The sequence below is a fragment of the Haemorhous mexicanus genome, chromosome 2 (assembly GCF_027477595.1).
Source record: "Haemorhous mexicanus isolate bHaeMex1 chromosome 2, bHaeMex1.pri, whole genome shotgun sequence".
NCBI classification, from domain to species: Eukaryota; Metazoa; Chordata; class Aves; order Passeriformes; family Fringillidae; genus Haemorhous; species Haemorhous mexicanus.
This window is the reverse complement of record NC_082342.1, coordinates 93,016,749-93,036,886: the sequence shown is the minus strand read 5'-3', so window position 1 is coordinate 93,036,886 and position 20,138 is coordinate 93,016,749. Positions and strand designations below refer to the sequence as shown.

General features: G+C 42.9%; 2 protein-coding genes across 3 annotated transcripts in view; one reads left to right on the top strand and one right to left on the bottom strand.

Annotated features, from left to right (window-relative positions):
• Window positions 1-13,186, bottom strand: part of TMEM182 (transmembrane protein 182) — a 37,203-nt gene extending 24,017 nt beyond the window's left edge. The window contains exon 1 of one of the 2 annotated variants that reach the window (XM_059839567.1): window positions 13,059-13,186. The gene's annotated coding sequence lies outside the window, so the exon portion shown is untranslated. Of the gene's footprint in view, window positions 1-13,054 lie in introns of both variants that reach the window. The other variant, XM_059839566.1, reaches the window with a different exon arrangement.
• Window positions 11,996-20,138, top strand: MFSD9 (major facilitator superfamily domain containing 9). Its single transcript, XM_059839563.1, has 6 exons — window positions 11,996-12,507; window positions 14,417-14,504; window positions 15,771-15,814; window positions 17,023-17,152; window positions 17,540-17,749; window positions 18,274-20,138. The coding sequence occupies exons 1-6, from the start codon at window positions 12,403-12,405 to the stop codon at window positions 19,059-19,061; spliced, it is 1,365 nt and encodes a 454-aa protein (XP_059695546.1). The 5' UTR covers window positions 11,996-12,402; the 3' UTR covers window positions 19,062-20,138.

The window sequence follows — 20,138 nt, the reverse complement described above, 5'->3', positions numbered from 1 at the left end:
TGACCACTTTTTTCATAACACTACAATAAATGACCACAAGCCACACAATGACAGAGTGACTGAGGTTGGAAGGGACCCCTAGAGGTTATACAGTCTAACCTCCCTGCTCAAGCAGGATCACCTAGAAATGACTGCCCAGGACCATGTCCAGGTGGCTTTTGAATATCTCCGAGGCTAGATACTCCAGAACCTCCTTATGTGACCAAACACCTGCCAGTGTTTGGTCACCTTCACAATAAAAAGTGTTTCCTGATGTTCCAAGTGACACTCTGGTGTTTCAGAGGTCCCCACTTGTCCCCACTGTCTCTGGTCCTGTCAATGGACATCACTGTAAAGAGCCTGGCTCCATCTATATAAAACTCCCTCTGAGCCTTCTCTTCTCTAGACAGAACAGACCCACTTTTCTCAGCTTTTTCTAATAGGACAGATGCTCTGGTCCCTTCACCACCTCAGCTGTCCCTCATTTGACTCCCTCCAGAGTGTTCATGTGTCTCTGGTGCTGCAAAGCCCAGAACGGGACACAGCACTCCAAGTGTGGCTTTACCAGTGCAGAGTAGAGAGGAAGGAGGACCTCCCTCAACTTGCTGGCAATACTTTGCCTAATGAGGACCAGGATATCATCTACCTTCCTTGCAGCAAGGGTACATGGCTGGGTCATGTAAAACCTGAGTGGAGATTGTAGAAATATGCTGAAGTCCCCCACAAAAGGAGGAAATCAAGCCATTCTGAACACAGGTATCACCGAGTCATTCATTCTGCACAAGCTATAAGAAGTTTACAGAGATGATATACGAACAAAAGGGACATAAGCAGCTAATATGTCAGCAAAAGCTTCAACAGGAATTCTAATAAAACAACAAGAAAAATCTTCTTTATGAGGCATTGCTTCTGTGTATCCAGGACCCACTGTTAGCCACAGGAACACTTGACAGACTTGCAATCACCCTGATGAAAAAAACTCCAGGGTGTACATCCCATTTGGACCCTGCCTTATACCTTCTCTGTGTTCAGGACTTTGACACTACAAAGCATCACAGATTTATTCAGCCACAGAAAGGAAGACAAAACTAGTATAACTGAGTGGATCACTCTGTTCCATATATCCCATTCTATATCCCACTCCCATCCCATTCAATCCCTAATCTTGTATTAAATCCACATCAGATAAAATAGGTAAAAAAGACAGCAAAGCATAATTTCTTTTTTAATTGTGTCATAACACTGATTCAAGATGTGATGAATCCATGTCCCTGAAAATTGGGCAAGATAACTAGAATTATCAGAAATACAAGAATGTGCTTTCCTTTATCACATCACCATTGTGAGTGCTCTGAATTTTTCATACAATTATAGGAAAGCCAGACCAATGCCATTAATGTTTCCCAGAAAACTTTAAAGTCATGACACATCACATGTGCAATTTTCAGATAAATTAATGAATTGCCTAATTCTAGGAGGTATTCCAGGAAGTTTCCTATGAAAGTAGTTTTGCATAAATAGTCAGAAATTAAAAGCTGGAGTCTTCTTTACCATTCTTGTTGCTGCCTTACATGGGTCCTCCCACAGCAAGATGCTATTATGAATCTCACTATGAAGCTGTAAAACCTTCCATTTACTCCAGACACTTTCTGATATATTTATTTTTGGGTTTATTCAGGAAGTCTGAGGAACTAGCCTTTAGGTCTTTCTGTTCCCCTCCAGCTTCTACAGACTCACTGGCCGTTAAATAAATAATAACATAAATAAAATCATAGACTCAGTGAGGGATTGGGGGGTCCAGCACAGAGAGTGGGGAATGATGTGTGTGATGTAAGAGTACTCTAATATACCAGAAAAGAGACTGAGGTCAACAGGAGTCATCCTGGTCACCTTCTGCTCCAGAGAAGGATCAATAGTATCTAAACCATTCCCGATTTATTTTATCTGTTAAACATTAATTGAAAGAAACACAAAAAGCCATGTGGTCTTAGTTATGCTGCCATGAAAAACTCCATAAGGGAAGAAGTAGACCCAATGCCTGAAATAATTCTTTCCCTTAACAAGCTGTTTTATAAATGCTTTCTAAGTCTCTCTGACATACCAATGTGATTCATTTACAGCTTTGAGGGTGGCATCAATTAAAAGGTTTCTTTCCATATTCCTTAAATTTGCAGATCTTTTCAGACAGATTACACTTTAAATGTCTTTAAGATTCCAAACTCAAGTTCATTTACAAGTACCTCTTAAAATGTTCTAGACCACTGGATTGTAACTTTTCTACTTCACTCAATTTGTATATGAAAAGTTGAAATGACTGTTGAAGTTACCATTACGATCTGAAGCAGTAAATGAGAATGAAATAAGTCATTGTTAGATTCACTAAATTTGATGACAAATTGCACATTTGGGGGTCTTGACCTTACCTATGTGTAATGCAGGAATTCAAGTATATATTCCATATATTCCATTTACTGGAATAAATCAGTGTAGTTGTCTTAGACCTGTCTCACAGAAGTATTTTACAAACTTTTTAAAGAATTTATAAGGTTTAAAATTTTCTCCATGTCTTGGTTTGGATAAGACAGGTGCCTGCTAAAGAAGGCAGGAGCTTCCCCTGAAATGGAGAATGCAAACCCTCCCCACCCCTCCAAATTGCTATGAATTTTAAATTAAGGGGCTCTCAGGCAAAAAAAATACGGGAGCAGGAAATAACAGTTCTTTAATAGGGAAGGGGGGAAAAACCATAAAATGATAAAATAAAAACAATGCAGTACACTAAAATGACAGAGTCAGAACTCAACCTGACACCCTGTTGGTCAGGGTGCTGGCAGCAGTCCAGTTGGAAAAGTGGCTGCAGTCCTCCTGAGGTGTCAGGTGTGGTTCTGTTGGAGCAGGGGGTCCTGTAGAAAAAAAAGGGTGATTCTTCCTCCGCAGATCCGTGGAAGAAGAAGCAGCTGCTGTTCCTCTGGTGAATCCAGTGGAGAAGCTGTGCTGGTGTGTCAGAATCTCCTGATTATATCTGGATAGCAATGCTCGGCTCCTCCCTCTGGGCGGAGCATCTCACAATGGGATGTTACAGTTCTTATCAGCCATGCAGTGACATTCAATAGCCTCTTATCACGGGATGCCCCCTGCTGAGGGAGGAGTGATTGTGATCTCGCAGGGAGAGAGATAAGGGGAAATTGCCCACTTAACACCTAGACAACTGCCATACAGATGGTAATAGAATACATCCTGCCTTGCAATCCAGAACATAATCCACCCCTTATTCTATTTCCATCTGCATCACAATGAATCCTTACACACAGTTCTCACTTAAGACTAGGTTTCCCTGTGGTACACAACGGCTTTCTCCATCTTTCTGCATTACCCACCAAGTGTAACCAGGTCCTTGAGCAAAAACAATTCCACGGATGGGTTTGTCTTTGCCTGAGGTGGGAGTAATCCAAACAGTCTTTCCTAAAATACCTTTTATGTGTACAACAGGGACTTTATCTCCATCTACAGTGTGCAGGGGTTCAGACTGGGCAGGACCAGCTCGATTGATAGACCCTCTGGTGTTGACCATCCAGGTGGCCTTTGCTAAGTTCATCTCCCAATTTCTAAAAGTCCCCCCACCAAGTGCCTTCAGGGTAGTCTTGAGTAGTCCATTGCACCGTTCAACTTTCCCGGCAGCTGGTGCATGGTAGGGGATATGGTATATCCATTCAATACCATGTTCCCTGGCCCAGGTGTTGATAAGGCCGTTCTTGAAATGGGTCCCATTGTCCGACTCAATTCTCTCAGGGGTTCCATGTCTCCACAGCACTTGCTTTTCCAGGCCCAGGATGGTGTTCCGGGCAGTGGCGTGAGGCACAGGGTGGGTCTCCAACCATCCCGTGGTGGCTTCCACCATGGTCAGCACGTAGCGCTTGCCTTGGCGTGTCTGGGGCAGTGTGATGTAGTCGATCTGCCAGGCCTCCCCATACTTGTACTTGGACCACCGCCCACCATACCACAGGGGCTTCACTCTCTTGGCGTGCTTGATGGCAGCACACGTTTCACAGTCATGGATAACCTGAGAAATACTGTCTTTGGTTAAATCTACTCCTCGGTCTCGTGCCCACCTATAGGTGGCATCTCTACCTTGATGACCTGAGGCATCGTGGGCCCATCGAGCTAGGAACAACTCCCCCTTATGTTGCCAATCTAAGTCTATCTTCGACACCTCTATTTTTGCTGCCTGATCAACCTGTTCGTTGTTTCGATGTTCCTCATTAGCCCGGCTCTTGGGGATGTGGGCATCTACGTGGCGGACTTTCACAGGTAGGTTCTCCAACCGAGCGGCAATTTCTTTCCATTCCTCAGCAGCCCAGATTGGTTTTCCCTTACGCTGCCAGTTGGCCTTTTTCCACCTTTCCAGCCAGCCCCACAGAGCATTGGCTACCATCCACGAATCAGTATAAAGATAGAGCCTTGGCCATTTCTCTCTCTCAGCAATGTCCAGGGCTAGCTGAACAGCTTTGAGTTCAGCAAGTTGACTTGATCCACCTTCTCCTTCGATAGCCTGAGCAACCTGTCGTGTGGGACTCCATACGGCTGCTTTCCACTTCCGGTTCAACCCTACGATGCGACAGGAACCGTCAGTGAAAAGAGCGTAGCGTGTTTCCTCTGCTGGGAGTTGGTTGTATGGTGGAGCTTCTTCGGCACGTGTTACTTGCTCTTGTTCCTCTTCATCAGAAAGACCAAAATCTTCACCTTCCGGCCAGTTTGTAATTATCTCTAAAATCCCAGGGCGATTCAGGTTTCCAATACGGGTGCGCTGTGTGATGAGGGCAATCCATTTACTCCATGTAGCATCAGTGGCATGGTGGGTGGTGGGAGCCTTTCCTTTGAACATCCACCCCAGCACCGGTAGTCGGGGTGCCAGGAGGAGTTGTGCTTCCGTGCCAATCACCTCTGAGGCAGCTTGAACTCCTTCGTAGGCAGCCAAGATTTCCTTTTCTGTGGGAGTGTAATTGGCTTCGGACCCTCTGAAGCTTCGACTCCAGAATCCCAGTGGTCGGCCTCGAGTCTCCCCAGGCACCTTCTGCCAAAGGCTCCAGGACAAACCATGGTTCCCGGCTGCAGAGTAGAGTACGTTCTTTACCTCTGGTCCCATCCTGACTGGGCCAAGGGCAACAGCATGAGCAATTTCTTGCTTAATCTGGGTAAAAGCTTGTTGCTGCTCAGGGCCCCAGTGGAACTCGTTCTTCTTGCGGGTGACCAGGTAAAGAGGGCTCACGATCTGACTGTACTCGGGAATGTGCATCCTCCAAAAGCCTATGGCACCCAGGAAAGCTTGTGTTTCCTTCTTGCTAGTTGGTGGAGACATCGCGGTGATCTTGTTGATGACCTCAATGGGAATCTGACGCCGTCCATCTTGCCACTTTACTCCCAGGAACTGGATCTCTCGAGCAGGTCCCTTGACTTTGTTCTTCTTGATGGCGCAACCGGCTTCTAGCAGAATCTGGATGATTTTCTTTCCTTTCTCAAATACTTCCACTGCCGTGTTCCCCCACACAATGATGTCATCGATGTATTGCAGATGTTCTGGGGCCTCACCCTTTTCCAGTGCAGTCTGGATCAGTCCATGGCAGATGGTGGGGCTGTGCTTCCACCCCTGGGGCAGTCGGTTCCAGGTGTACTGCACGCCCCTCCAGGTGAAAGCAAACTGAGGCCTGCACTCTGCTGCCAGAGGAATGGAGAAAAACGCGTTAGCAATGTCAATGGTGGCATACCACTTTGCTGCCTTGGACTCCAGCTCGTACTGGAGTTCCAGCATGTCTGGCACAGCAGCGCTCAGTGGTGGAGTCACTTCATTCAAGCCACGATAGTCCACAGTCAATCTCCATTCTTTGTCAGACTTGCGCACAGGCCAGATGGGACTGTTAAAGGGTGAGTGAGTCTTGCTGACCACCCCTTGGCTCTCCAGCTCACGGATCATTTTGTGGATGGGGATCACGGCGTCTCGATTCGTCCGATACTGCCGGCGGTGCACCGTCGAGGTGGCGATTGGCACTCGTTGCTCTTCCACATTCAAGAGTCCTACTGCGGATGGGTTTTCTGACAGTCCAGGCAAGGTGTTCAACTGCTTAATGTTCTCTGCCTCTACAGCAGCTATGCCAAAAGCCCATCTGAGTCCTTTTGGGTCTTTGTAATAGCCATTCCGGAGGAAGTCTATGCCTAGAATACATGGGGCCTCTGGGCCAGTCACAATAGGATGTTTCTTCCAGTCTTTCCCAGTCAGGCTCATCTCAGCTTCCAAAAGGGTCAATTGCTGTGATCCCCCCGTCACCCCGGCAATGGAAACAGGTTCGGCCCCCACATGTCCCGATGGTATCAGGGTACACTGTGCACCAGTATCCACTAAAGCATCGTACCTTTGTGGTTCTGATGTGCCAGGCCATCGGATCCACACCGTCCAGAAAATCCGATTTTCCCGTGCCTCTCCCTGGCTAGAGGCAGGGCCCCCCTAACCCTGGTTATTATTTCTTCCCTGGGCATACATGGTAGAGGTACCCTCAAGGGGATCTGACGGATCATACTCAGCAGCTCGGTCATGGGAGGTTGAGGCTACCTTCACTTTACTGGAGTTCTCTCGGTTAGTGTTTCCCTCCTTGAGTTGACGCACCCTTGCTGCCAGGACTGAAGTGGGTTTTCCATCCCACTTTCCCATGTCTTCCCCATGGTCCCTCAGAAAGAACCACAAGTCAGCCCGTGGGGTGTACCCTCTCTCTCTAGGTGGAAAATGTTGGGCTCTAACTCTGGGGCCTGTGACTCGCACTGGTGCAATATGGGAATTGTTCCTTCTCACCGCCTCCCTCATCTCCCTCATCTCCTCTCTGAGTTCTTGGACCACGGCAGAGACATGAGCTTGCATGGGGCCATTGATCATACTTTCATAATTTCTAAGTTTGTTTGCCACAGAACCCACTGTCTCTCGGTTGGTATCAGCATTGATCGTTGCAATGAAAGTGGTGTATTGAGATGGCCCCAGATTTGCCAGACTCCACAGCATCTGCCCTGTGCACCTGACCTGGTCGGGGTCATTATCATGCTGTCCATCTCTCCCAAAGAGTACCTCCAATACTGCCACTTCCCTCAGCTGTTGGATCCCTTCCTCAAGAGTCTTCCAGCGCATTCTGTGGTGCTGCTCCTGCATTCTTTCCCTGTGGACAAATCTCTCTCTGACACTTGTTAAAAGCCGCTCCCAGAGGGAAAGGGACCCTGGCTCCCTTACAAAAATCTGATTGATACCGGAGTCCTGAGTTAAGGGTCCCAGATTCCTTGCCTCACCACCATCCAGTTGCACACCTGTACCCATAAGGTCCCAGACCCGAAGTAGCCAGGTTGTATAAGCCTCACGTCCCCGTCGTACAATGTCTTTGTGTAGATTACGGAGACTTTCGTAAGTCAGGGACTCGGTGATGATTGCAACCTCTGGCTCCCCTGTGGGTTGTGAGGGCCCTCCCCTATCTGGGTGCTCTGCTTTTGTTTTAGATCTCCTTGTTTCTACAGGGGCAACTGCTGCTGGCTGTGACTGCCTCTGCAGTTCAGCTGGAACCTGGACAGTTGTAACATCTGTGGGTTCTGCTGCTGCACTATTAGATTCTCTCTCTTCAAAGCAGGGGGAGGGCTCTGCACCAGCTGGGGAAGTGTACTCCTTCAGGATCTGGCCTATCTCACGCATCTCCTTCACCAGACCCCCCACCCAATCTGGGTAGTTCACATCTGGCACGGGCTGTGGGGTAGGAGTAGGCTCTGAGGCAACAGCATCCCTGGACTCTGGTGGCGTGTTAGGTTCTGATGCAGGTGTCAGGGTAGTTATCCAGGTTAGTCTCTCTCTCTCTCTAAATGCTAAATAGAACAGGCCTATCAGCAACACCAGCCACTGTATGATATCATTAATGTTTAGATTGGATCTGAACCCTTCAAAAACTGGTGGGGTGGACCCAAAGAGGTGATTAAAGGGTTGGGAGAAAATTTCCCCTGGTGTAATTTCCTTACAGCAGGTGCCATTATTAAAGTAACCCCAAAAACACATAGTTAAGGTGTGATAGCTGTGAATCCATGTGCCTGCCTTCCAGAGGAAGTTAAAAATCCATGAATTCCTCACCTTATTCACCCATAAAACAAACCGGATAATAGCCACAGTAGCCTTGGTTATAGGACCCATGTTAAGATAAGGGCCTACAAATGGGAGAAATACAGCCATGATCACGTGCCACCCAAACCAGGGTAAACTGGACCACATGGTGTCACTTGATGAGGTTTGTATAGCCACACAAAAATTAGATTACTCAAGAACTGTTATTCCCTTTTTGTTTATTTGCCCTCGAGCCCCACGTTGGGCGCCAAAAATCTGTCTTGGTTTGGATAAGACAGGTGCCTGCTAAAGAAGGCAGGAGCTTCCCCTGAAATGGAGAATGCAAACCCTCCCCACCCCTCCAAATTGCTATGAATTTTAAATTAAGGGGCTCTCAGGCAAAAAAAATACGGGAGCAGGAAATAACAGTTCTTTAATAGGGAAGGGGGGAAAAACCATAAAATGATAAAATAAAAACAATGCAGTACACTAAAATGACAGAGTCAGAACTCAACCTGACACCCTGTTGGTCAGGGTGCTGGCAGCAGTCCAGTTGGAAAAGTGGCTGCAGTCCTCCTGAGGTGTCAGGTGTGGTTCTGTTGGAGCAGGGGGTCCTGTAGAAAAAAAAGGGTGATTCTTCCTCCGCAGATCCGTGGAAGAAGAAGCAGCTGCTGTTCCTCTGGTGAATCCAGTGGAGAAGCTGTGCTGGTGTGTCAGAATCTCCTGATTATATCTGGATAGCAATGCTCGGCTCCTCCCTCTGGGCGGAGCATCTCACAATGGGATGTTACAGTTCTTATCAGCCATGCAGTGACATTCAATAGCCTCTTATCACGGGATGCCCCCTGCTGAGGGAGGAGTGATTGTGATCTCGCAGGGAGAGAGATAAGGGGAAATTGCCCACTTAACACCTAGACAACTGCCATACAGATGGTAATAGAATACATCCTGCCTTGCAATCCAGAACACTCCATTATTGAAGTAATGTGAGGATTATTTGAAAATAATTTTATTAGATTCCAGATGACTTCCATCAATGCTTTCACTATGTCAGGGCTTGGAGCACACATAGCCACAGAGCTGGCTGAGGAAGGGCAGCTGCAGACTGCCTCAACCCCTTGCTTGGAGGGTGACACCAAATATTTACAGTAGATGTTTTCACTAAAGGGCTGAAGATTCCTCACCCCTTCCCCTCATGAGCAAACTGAATCTCAGACATTCTTCCACAGACTAGTTCTCCTCCCAGTCATAATTTGATGCAAGAATAGCCCAACAAGGCTGAGGATAATCTGATCTCTGGCAGCCCAACACTAGAAGAAATGTTCCTTCTGCCATTAAGATCTCTCTCTCCCTCTCTCCTTTTTTTTTTTAAACCATCTCTATTTATGCAAAAATGGATCTTCCATTAGGACAGCAAACATAGACACAATGTTGTGTTAGTATACAAACTGAAACACTGATACAAATTTAATAAAGCTTTCCTGCTTTTTTACTTCTGGTTCCTCTATTTCTTGTCAAAAGATGAGCCTCTTTTGGGAGGGCAACACAATAACAATAAAAAACAGTTGCTGGCTGAATACTATGACTACCAAGTTCATCTCATAATCAATGTCACAACAGAGAGGTGCAGCTCCTCATGCTTTGTTTCTAGCATGATGCACCTCACACTTACACTACTTACATATAATGGAAACAGAATACTTTGTGTAGTGACAGTAGTCTGCATATTCTTCCTGGTTCTAGCATTATCCATAAAATCAATAATTTTAATTCAATTGCTACTACCAGGTCACAGGAAAAAAAAGATAGAAATAAGAGGATCATCTAGGCATTTCTGAGCACACATGCTGCTGTCCACTTCTGAGTATCTACTGTGTACTTGTTTTTAAGAATCATCCAGTAACAAGTCAAACACCTCAAAGTAATGTAAGTATATTGATAATATCATTTTAATCAACCAACCATGTAATTCTGCTCCCAAAACTAGGTCTATTTTCCTTAGGACTCTGATAAGAGGTCTTCATTGTATTTCATTCCTTTAATTGCTAGTCAATTTCCTTATCAGTCATAAAACCACTTTATTTGAGAACATTTACCTTAAGATTTATTTATTTAGGAGACTTTATCTTAAATTTTGTAATTGCAATTACAGAACATGAATGGGAACCTTGAGGCAGCTGAAATCATCTGCCTTCAGTTCAAAAGTAACAGAGATATTTGTCAATTATTATATATTAATGCCTTTTTCTTATATATTATGTAAATTTTGTAAACATGTAAGATGCATAATTCTTTAACAATATGATCAAGTACACCAGGAAAAAAGCAGTAAGAGATCTGTTAAAGGAAGAGACACCTATGTGTTCTCTAAATGCTTGGGGTTTTTTTCCACGAACAGTTTCCACTGATGTCATAAAGTTTGGTCATTCTCTGCTTTACAAGTCATTGTGCATGGAGATATCTTGAAACAATATACAAACCCTAAGCATTTTCATTGCCAGGGAATTCAATATTCCTGCCTGTCCCCATGATATTTGATCATTCTGATCTTCAGAACCTGAGAAAAATACAGAATAGCTAACTGGTTTCGGAGACTTATGGCAGAGACTAACACAAAATCTTAAAAATTTCAGTTGGGCTCAGTGTTTGCATAGAAGTCAATGTCCCTTAGACCCCAGGAAAAGTAAACCCTTGCAACATCTTTTAATCATCCACCTCTTTAATACTTTCTTCTAATAAATTTTCAGGCACTTTCCATTTCTTCTATCAGTTAAGATGACCAAGGATAGAATTAGGGCAATATCGAGCAGACAATGTAGCAGCAATTCCCAGGATGCTCCAATATTTCAGCACCTTGTCACCATTTTGTCGATTTCAGAGAAATTGTGTGCAGCTGATCTCCATTAGTGTTGCATCCAGAATTTTAAAAACCTCACTGAGAGAATTTGTTATTCAAAGTGGCCTCAAAGAGATAAATTAATAGGATATATTGCTTAACCCAACACGAAAACATCACAGCAACTGGGTTATTAAACAACTAAGTTATTTTTGTCTGGACTCTGATAACATCTTTGTCCCTATGTAGATACTAAATTAAGTTTTGCCTTGGAATCTTATAAATAAGGTGCATATACAGAAATATGTCTTTCTTTACAATTTTAGTATTTTGGGGGTTTTTACTTCAATTTTTAATAATCATGAGAAAACCAGATTCCCCTCTCCTTTTCTTTTTTGTGACCTAAATATGTAAAAGATCCTCAACGCTGTGATATTTATTTCTTCTGGAAATACGAAGATAGAATTGAAGTTATGCTATTGTCAGTTATTGAATAATCTTCCTCAAACTTTATAACTCATTCTAACTTTTAAAGTGTAAGAGTAATCAACTTTTTACAAAAGTTTATTCTTACTGATAATTCTAAAAAAGTTAAAGCATCTCCCATTCCCTTGTGCATTTTTAAAATAATTTAAAATTGCAGCAGTTTTTCTGATCCTTGGCCAAGCAACTACATAAAAGAGCGAACCTCTGGCTCCAAGTGGGGCGTCAGATTTTGTATATGACAATCATTTCCACCAGTGCTTCTGAGAGATTTATGACGTTTCACTGGTTTGGATGCAAATGAATTAAAACATAACAACATAAGTAGTCGTCAACAATTCCAGCTATCCCCGAGTTTTAACAAAAACATAGCACAGCAGCAAATGTGCTAAGCAGAAAGAGGGATGCCTTTCCTCCTTGGCTCACTACCACCACGATAAGCCACGTAACAAGGCAGGAAAACACTTTGCTGCCAGAAACACTTGCTACAGGCACCGGGCTGAGCCCGAGAGATGGCCGAGGAGCAGCAGCAGCGCTGGGGCACGGCCGCATTCCATGTGGATCGGTAGGATCGGAGCTGCCAGGGCCAAAAAGCCATCTTTCTACAGCCACCACAAGAACTGTGCAGGTGATCCATTGCCATGCTCCTATGGCATATTTGTTTCCAAAGTCCCTCGGCTCCACCTGGCTCTTCCTGCCTTCCCCAGAGCCTCAGGGCCCGAAGGGGACGTGTTGCAAAATTTTCCCGGTACAAACACGCAAGAGGAAGGAAGGGCAAAGTCCTACAGAAGTGTGTGTGGGAGAGTGAAGGCAGGGATCCCGACGGCTCCTGAGGCCGGCAGGGAGCCTTATTCTTCCTCATCTTCGCCCGAGAAAGAGGACACACTTGGGATACCGCGCCAAATGAAATAACACCGAGACTCTGCCCCGCCGCCGGCGCGGCCGCTCCGTTTCCGCCGCGCCGGGAGCACTGCGCAGGCCCGGCGCCGCCGCCCGCATGGAGGAGGAGGAGGATGATGAGGGTGGCGGCGGCCGGGCGGCCACGGCGAGCCCGGCCGCGTCCGCCCGCTTCGTGCGGTGCCTCTACGCAGTGGGATTCCTGGTAAGCGGCGGCCCTGGGGCCCGCCCTGCGCGGGCTGCGGCGGGCGGCCGCGCCCGGGAGCGGGAATCGGCTCCTTTGCAGGCCGAGGGTTCTGGGGCGCCTCGCTGCAGCGGCCCTTGGGAACGGCAGGGCTTGTAGCGCTAGTGGTGTGTAGCGGCTGGGCTGTTTTACCCCTGCAAACAGCCGCGCAGTTCGACACAAAGGTCGGATTTTTATCCTGTGAATGCCATGGAATAAGGTAGAACCCGAAAAGCTGAGTCTTGCCTTGGTGTTTATAAGAGAGCTGCTTCCTGTTCTTGAAATACCCGTGGTTCCTGTAAATTTACCCAAAAAAAAAAAAAAAACAAACTAAAAATATGTTTCTCTTAAAAAAAAAAAAAGTTCCCTATTGAAAGAACAGACTTTTTTAAAGGTTCATACTCTGTGGTGGTTCCCGAGCCTCAGGAAAGTGCCGTTTAATTAATTTGAAATTAAAAGCGACGATTTGGAAAATGAATACAAAATGAGTACGAGTTTGTACTGTGAAATGTCAAGATAACTGTCTTACCTACTTTTAGGTTGGGCAATAGAAACGACCCAGCTGGTTTATGTCCTGGAGCAAATATCGCAGGGAACTTTGCTCCTTTTAACTGACTGTTAAACGCTGTGGTTCTCCAGCCCTGAAATAGCTTATTGACACTGAGCTGGAGCACACAGGAAAATCATCCAAGTGAGTGTCCTTTTAGAGGATGCGATGATGCCAACTTCTGTAGGCAGACAAGTAAATACAGCATATCTGTCACTCTACAGAGGAATTACACGGTGGAATAAGTCATAACTACCCATCAAAGGATAGTGGTTGATGGGTCTTGCTCTACCTGCGTGCCTGTGGCAGTCCAGTACTGCCAGAGTATAGTCTGAGACTTGTGCTTCTTAATGTCTCCATTGATGACCTGGATGAGGCCACTGAACCTTTCTTCAGGTTCACAGATGACACCTGAGATTGTATTACTGAAGATGTTTGTAACTGGTGTGCTCTGTGTGTTCATGCTAATGTGTTTAATGATTCTAACCTTGTAAGCCTTAATTTCAACCATCAAAAAATAATTAATGATAGACTGTGAGAATTCACTTAGTGACACACATTGTTGCAGTTAATCAGTCTTTGAGGTAGTCTAGTTCAGTTCAAGCAGTGATGAAAGGTGACTGTGCTCCAATAGATCTCCTAGGGACACTGGAAGCTGTGCCAGATTGTAGTAGTACTGAAAGAACTACTGGGTCAAAGTGGTGAGCTTAACAAAAAGTAATAAAGCAAAAGGAACAAGCAGGAGATCCTTGTACTTCTCAGGATGGGCAGTGTCCTTTACCCTCCTCTTACAAAATGTTTTTCAATTTTGCTTTGCCTTTATTATGTTTTTTAAAGTTTCTGTCTTGTCACATTTCTTAAGCTATACACAAAGGCAGTCTGTTAGTAGGTTTAGATGTATTGCAGCTTCTTCCCCATTGTAGTTGGATGAAAGTACTATTTTTAAAAATATACATTCTTTGCACAAATAAAAAGTATGTTTAGGTGATTGAAATTAGGCCACTTTGGATTTAAAGCACTGATACAAAGTACTTTTCTTGTTGAACAGGTAAAATTTAATATACTTAAAGGAATATATAATGTTTAAACATACATCTTCAGAAGGATTGCATCTAAAGTAGGGGAAGAGAATTGAGGTTTTTATAGGTTTAACTCCTCTGTAAGGCTATCCTATATCTTTCAGTTTATGTGGTTTGTAATATGAAAAATTTTCTTTTAACATTGTGTTGATGTGGAGATAATTTACTTTTTTTAATTTTTTTTTTTCCTAATAATGACTGTTATTAAGCCAGGTTGCTGTTGTCTTTGTGAAAGTTACTAAAACTTTTCCTGCCTTCTTTTCAGGATTTATTTGGGGTGAGCATGGTGGTTCCTTTAATGAATCTTCATATCAAATCTCTAGGAGCAAGTCATACAGTTGCTGGAGTCATAGGTGAGTTGCAGTACTTGATCTATGAAAGAGTAAGATAAAGCCTGAATTTTGCCTTACTGCAAATTGGACATTGGAACGCAATTCTGCCTTGCTAATTGCATAATAAAAAATAAAGACAATTTCCACGTGAAACTTTAAGGACAGCCATACTGTGTTAGACCCAGAGACCTGTCCAAACTTGTGCACTGACAGTAGCCAAAAGCACATGCTTGGGAAGGAGCACAATTAGAAAGAACAAGGAAGTCTTGCAGTAGCATTTGTACAGCTACTTTCCAGCATCCAAGAATTCACAGCTTAGCAATTTAGAGAGCCAGAGGTGTTGCTTGTAGTTTTGTTGTTATTTATACTTTGCAAATGGTGCTTCTGCAGCTGGTTCTCCAAAGCTTTCCAATGTCCATGACTGTTCCCAGTTTGATTAAAATCCTTGCAGCTCTCTTGGCAAAATATTATTCACTTTTACAAGTGTTTACAAATAAATTCTGAAGATATGGAATTTTATCTTAAAGTATTTAGTGCTTAGGTAAGCTCTGTGTCTTTAAAGTACCTTTTATGGTATTGTTTATGGTTTGGAGTGATACAGTATTTTCTTTAGTCCCAGACATAGGAGCTGTTAATTCAGTTTTATTATTTTGCATTCTTATTTAACACTTTGTATGAAATAATTCTGCTTCTACACTGAGTTGAAGGTATTATTTTAAGCAGAAACTAGTCAGACATATGTTTTTATTTCAACAGTCTGCTTTGATTTTTAACATTAGGAAAAATATAGGTTTGAGATGTATTCTTATAAAAGAAAGAATCTAGCAGATGTGTCTCTCTGCTTCTCTTTGCTCCTTCTCTTCTGTCGCTAAATGCTGCTAAGCTCCTAGCCTCCAAAATGAGAACGCAGGGTCTGTATTTTCTTCAGGGCTTCTGTGGTGCCTTGTAGTAGACTGAAGCACCAAGTGGAAAGTCCTTTCCAGTACAGAAATTCTCTCCTGATTCTGAGGAAGCAGTTATAAATGCCAAGATTGGTTTTGTTTAATACGCCATACAAAGCAACATCATTTTACCTTACGTAGTTTTACAACTTTTCAGGACTTTTTTCTTTTTTTATTTTGTCATTCCCTGAAACTATATTCTTATAGTTTATAGTTATAGTTCTTATAGTTAACTATAAATGCTAAACTCCACCCTTGGTTTGTCCTGCTCCCTCTTTCCATTTTGTGCAGTTTTCATTTTTTAAAAAAAGCTGAATTTTTAACACTAGTATTTTGTTTGTTTTAGGATCTCTCTATGGTGTAATGCAGCTATTTACCAGCACAGTTGTGGTGAGTTCTATCACTGCATTCCAGAGCATATTAGTATTTTTATGGATTGTCAGGAGGAAAAGAGTGGGGTTAGTAATAGCATTTCTGGCATTTTGAAAATGCTTAAAGTGTTCATATAAGCATTTTGGTTGGAGGAGCCAATTTTCAGTTTGCATGAGAAATGGCAGTTTTCTTTATGGGGAGTTGCCAGGTTTTTCAGGCCCAAACAGAATACAGTTTTTAGACAAAAACTAGAATACAGATTTGGGCTCAGATACCTTACTGAGCAGGTCACAGTTACACAGGGTTATCTCCTCTTGTGTTGGTGCTAGTAGAGCAGTTTCCTGCTGTGCAGTAGCCTATCCAGAAAGCAGTCTCATGAGTCAGCTTTTCATAGCCTGCGATCTAGTTTGCTTTCCCTGCTTAACGAGCAATGTCTTGTAATTCCCTGTATGGTCTAAATTAATTGTTGCATCTTTACTATTTGTTTGGTTTTGTTTTCTATTAGCTATTGATATTTTATATCCTAATATTACCCTGGTACTAGTTTTCTAGTTTTGAAGAGAACAGATTATGAGAATGTCTCATAAAAGAACTGTTTCAGGGTTTGTTATGCAGGACACCTGAGATAATTTCCTGCTGTAATTTTGTGGCATGTTCTTGGAAGTGAAAGACCGTTGTCTGCTTTCTTAAAAAACTGCTTCCTCTTGGAAATCAAGCTGATCTAAAAGCATGATAAATGGAAGTTTTCTGTTTGCCCTCTACAAACTTCTTCTTAACTGTCTGTGCTCAGATAACAAACTCTTCATAGCCAAGATCATTGCTTTTACGATGTTCAACAAGTGTCTAATACATAGCAGCCTGAATAATGCAACCAAATATTTGTGATTGATTATGGTAAGATTTTCAGAAGGCTTCTACTGATAATATTTTGTGGTATTTATTGCAATACTGTCTTTTTGAAAGGGTGATTTTTTTTTAATTAAAAAAATTCTGTATGCACAACATTAAGTGGAATCATAATTTTGGCAGGTAGCCTGCCAGCAGGCCAGAGCTCTCCTTGTGACTTCCAAATTTTGAGCACTTAGGAGTGTTGTGTAATAAGCTTATTAGGCTTTCATTGACAGTCCTTTGATGTCTTGTCTCAGTTTAACGTAGTAGTACTGATTGATCTCTCCACATAGCTTAGTGTTGTAAAAAGCTAATCTTTCTTTCCTGCTTTGTGAAAGGGCTGCTGGAGTGATATAGTAGGGAGACGGTATTCCCTGCTTGCTTGTATTCTTCTCAGTGCACTGGGTTACTTCCTTCTTGGAAATTCCACCACAGTGTTCCTGTTTGCTATTTCTAGAGTCCCTGTAGGTGAGTAAACAGTTGGCATTTTTCATTTTGCAGTTTAAATTCCCTGTAGTCTCAGGTTGAGAATTAGTATGGGAGAAATCGTGGTATATGGATGGCTGCATAGCATCATCACGCAGCAGCACCACCTGAACCTTAGTATTGGAAAAGTCTCTACAAATCAAGAATTCTCTTTTTTTTCCTGAAAATAATTTGAAATGTTGAAGCCTAACCCACCAGGCATCTAAACCCCACAAAGCTGCTTACTCCAGCACTGAAGAATTTGTGATTAATGGAATTTTAAAAATATAAATCATATCAATTTGGACCCTTGTGAATTGAGATAGATTCTGTCTTTTTTTTGGATCTGGAGATACTAATGCTTATTGATTTGTTTCCGTTTTGTTGCAGGTATTTTCAAACACACACTTTCCATCTCTAAAGCCCTGCTGTCTGACCTGGTCTCAGAGAGGGATCGCCCTTTAGTAATGGGGCGCTTCAATGCAGCCTCCAGTGTGGGCTTCATTCTGGGACCTGTTGTTGGAGGCTACCTTGCAGAGTTCAAAGGCGGCTTTTACCAAACCTCCTTCATCTGTGCCTCTATCTTCCTTCTGAATGGTGGTAAGTTGTTTGTCACATTCTGCATCTTGAGTCCCTTCATTCCTCATTTTGTCCTATTAAGCCATCTATAATACCTTGAATTCAACAATGTGTTTATCATCTGGCATAATCATTTTGTATGCCAGTACTGCTGTTTGAATTTGAACTTGTGTGAAAGGGTGGGAATTTTGAAACAGTTATCCTCCAGGTGATTCTCCTTTGTTCTGCCTATGTCCTCTTTACATTCCGGCACAAATGGGAGTTTTTCATGTGCCCAAAGATGAAGACTAGAAATCAGAATTTTAGCTTTAGCCATTAGATTTGTTTATATCATGTGAGTGTGGCATTTCAGTGCTTTCCTTTCTTGCTTTCACTGTGTTTAAAATTGAACCAATACTATGAATAACGCTAGACTTAATATTTGCAATTTTTTTAAGGACAAGTATTGTTGAAGTATTTTTTTTAAATTGTTACAATCAAACTAATATCTTCCATGTAAAGTTGATGCAATTGAATGAAATCAACTAATTTCTTCATCTGTATAGGTCTTGTCTGGATGTTACCCTGGAGTGAAGAAAACACTAGCAATAGGGACCATTACCAAGACAAAGAAACAAACAGTTTTTTAGCAAAATCAAATCATGACCATGACTTGAAATCAGCAACTAGTACAGCTGTGACAAACAGTAGTTTTTTCCAGTCTCCATGGATGCAAGTTGCAACAGTGCTGAAGAAAATTAAAGGAATTGCGTGCTCTAATTTGTGGGATGTATTTTTAGTGCGGTTCCTGATGTCGGTTGCTATACTGCTGTATTATAGTAATTTTACTCTGGCCTTGGAGGAGAGATTTGGGGTGAAACCCTTGTTTGCTGGATACCTAATGAGCTATAGCAGTGCGCTCGGAGTCCTGGCTGGTTGTTTGCTCGGACCAATAACAAGACTCTATGGGCACGACACTTACAGACTTTTGTTGCACTCCAGCACTTTCACCTGCACGTTGATTCTCCTGTATGCATCGGCACCCAGCATATGGATGGTCATTCTGTCCTCCACGTTCTTGGCCTTCTCCACTACTATCGGCCGTACCTGTATCATTGATCTGGAGCTGACCGTCGGTGGGAGCGAGGCCAGCGGGACGCTCCTAGGTGTTGGACAGTCAGTGACATCAGTGGGACGTATTATTGCCCCACTCCTTTCTGGAATTGCTCAGGAATTCAGTCCTTGTGGCCCTCCAAGTCTAGCTGTGGGACTAGCATTAGTTGCTATTGTGATAATGAATGCAAACAAACAAAAATACAGTAGTCATGGAAGTGTGAAGTTAAAAAATCAGTAGACACAATTTTGGATTGCACAGATGTATCTTCACCTGCCAGGCTTGTACAGTAATTACATGACTTTAAGGAGAGCACATTATGTCCCTATGAAGCAAGTATGTGTATGTACTTATGCTGCAGGGATTTTAAGTCTAGACAGATGTTATTCCAACAGGTACCACCAGGACATCTCTAAGAGGGGCAGATGTTGCTGTATTGTGCTGGCTGTGATTTTTTAAATGGATTTTTAACCTTTTTGGAGGGTAAAAAGAAATGTCGGGAAACGCACAAATCCTGCTTATAGCTCATTTTTGAAACAGTGTTTAGATTGAAAGATTGTTTAAAAAGGGTGAACCTAAGCTGAATTTTTGTTATTTAATCAGGAGAATTTGTAATATGTTTGGCCTTAATTTCTTATTTTGTGGTCTGTTTCCTTTTGTCTGTTGTGACAGTAGCTTCTATTACAGGATGTTTGCTTATGTGATTTTTGCGTAGCCTGTTTTGTCCAGAAAACTTTCTGTGGACCATGGTTAGGCACTTTGGAGTAATCATGCAACCCCTGCTGACTCCTGGTCTTTCCCAAGTAACAGAATTGGGTATATGCTAACTTCATGTACTAGAAGACCTAATCTTAGAATAATACAAGGCCATTCAGGCTGAAACTGAGGCTGATTTTAAGTTTTATTGAAATTTAAACCAGTGGCTTCTGTTTAGTAATAACTTCTACTGAGGAACTTTGTCATAATTTCTTTATATTTCCTGTGCAATTTTTCTACCTTCATTTTAAGAATAAATTTCCTTCCTAATTCTCTCAAATGACTGTAAAGATGTTAGCATCTAGCAGTAGTTCATGGATTTGGATTAATGCATCCTGTCTCATCTCAGGCATAAGTGACATTTTGGTGACAAGAGAAATACGGTTTTACTGGTATTTTAGTTACTCATTTGTGTGCATGGCTTAACTGAAGAGAGGTTATCTCAGAGCTGTACAGAGCTGTAGCACTCCTCTGCTATTTACTATTCAAGCTCATTACTTGCCAGTCACTATTGTTTGTATTTCATATGAAACATGGAAAAAATGTATTTTGCTCTGATAA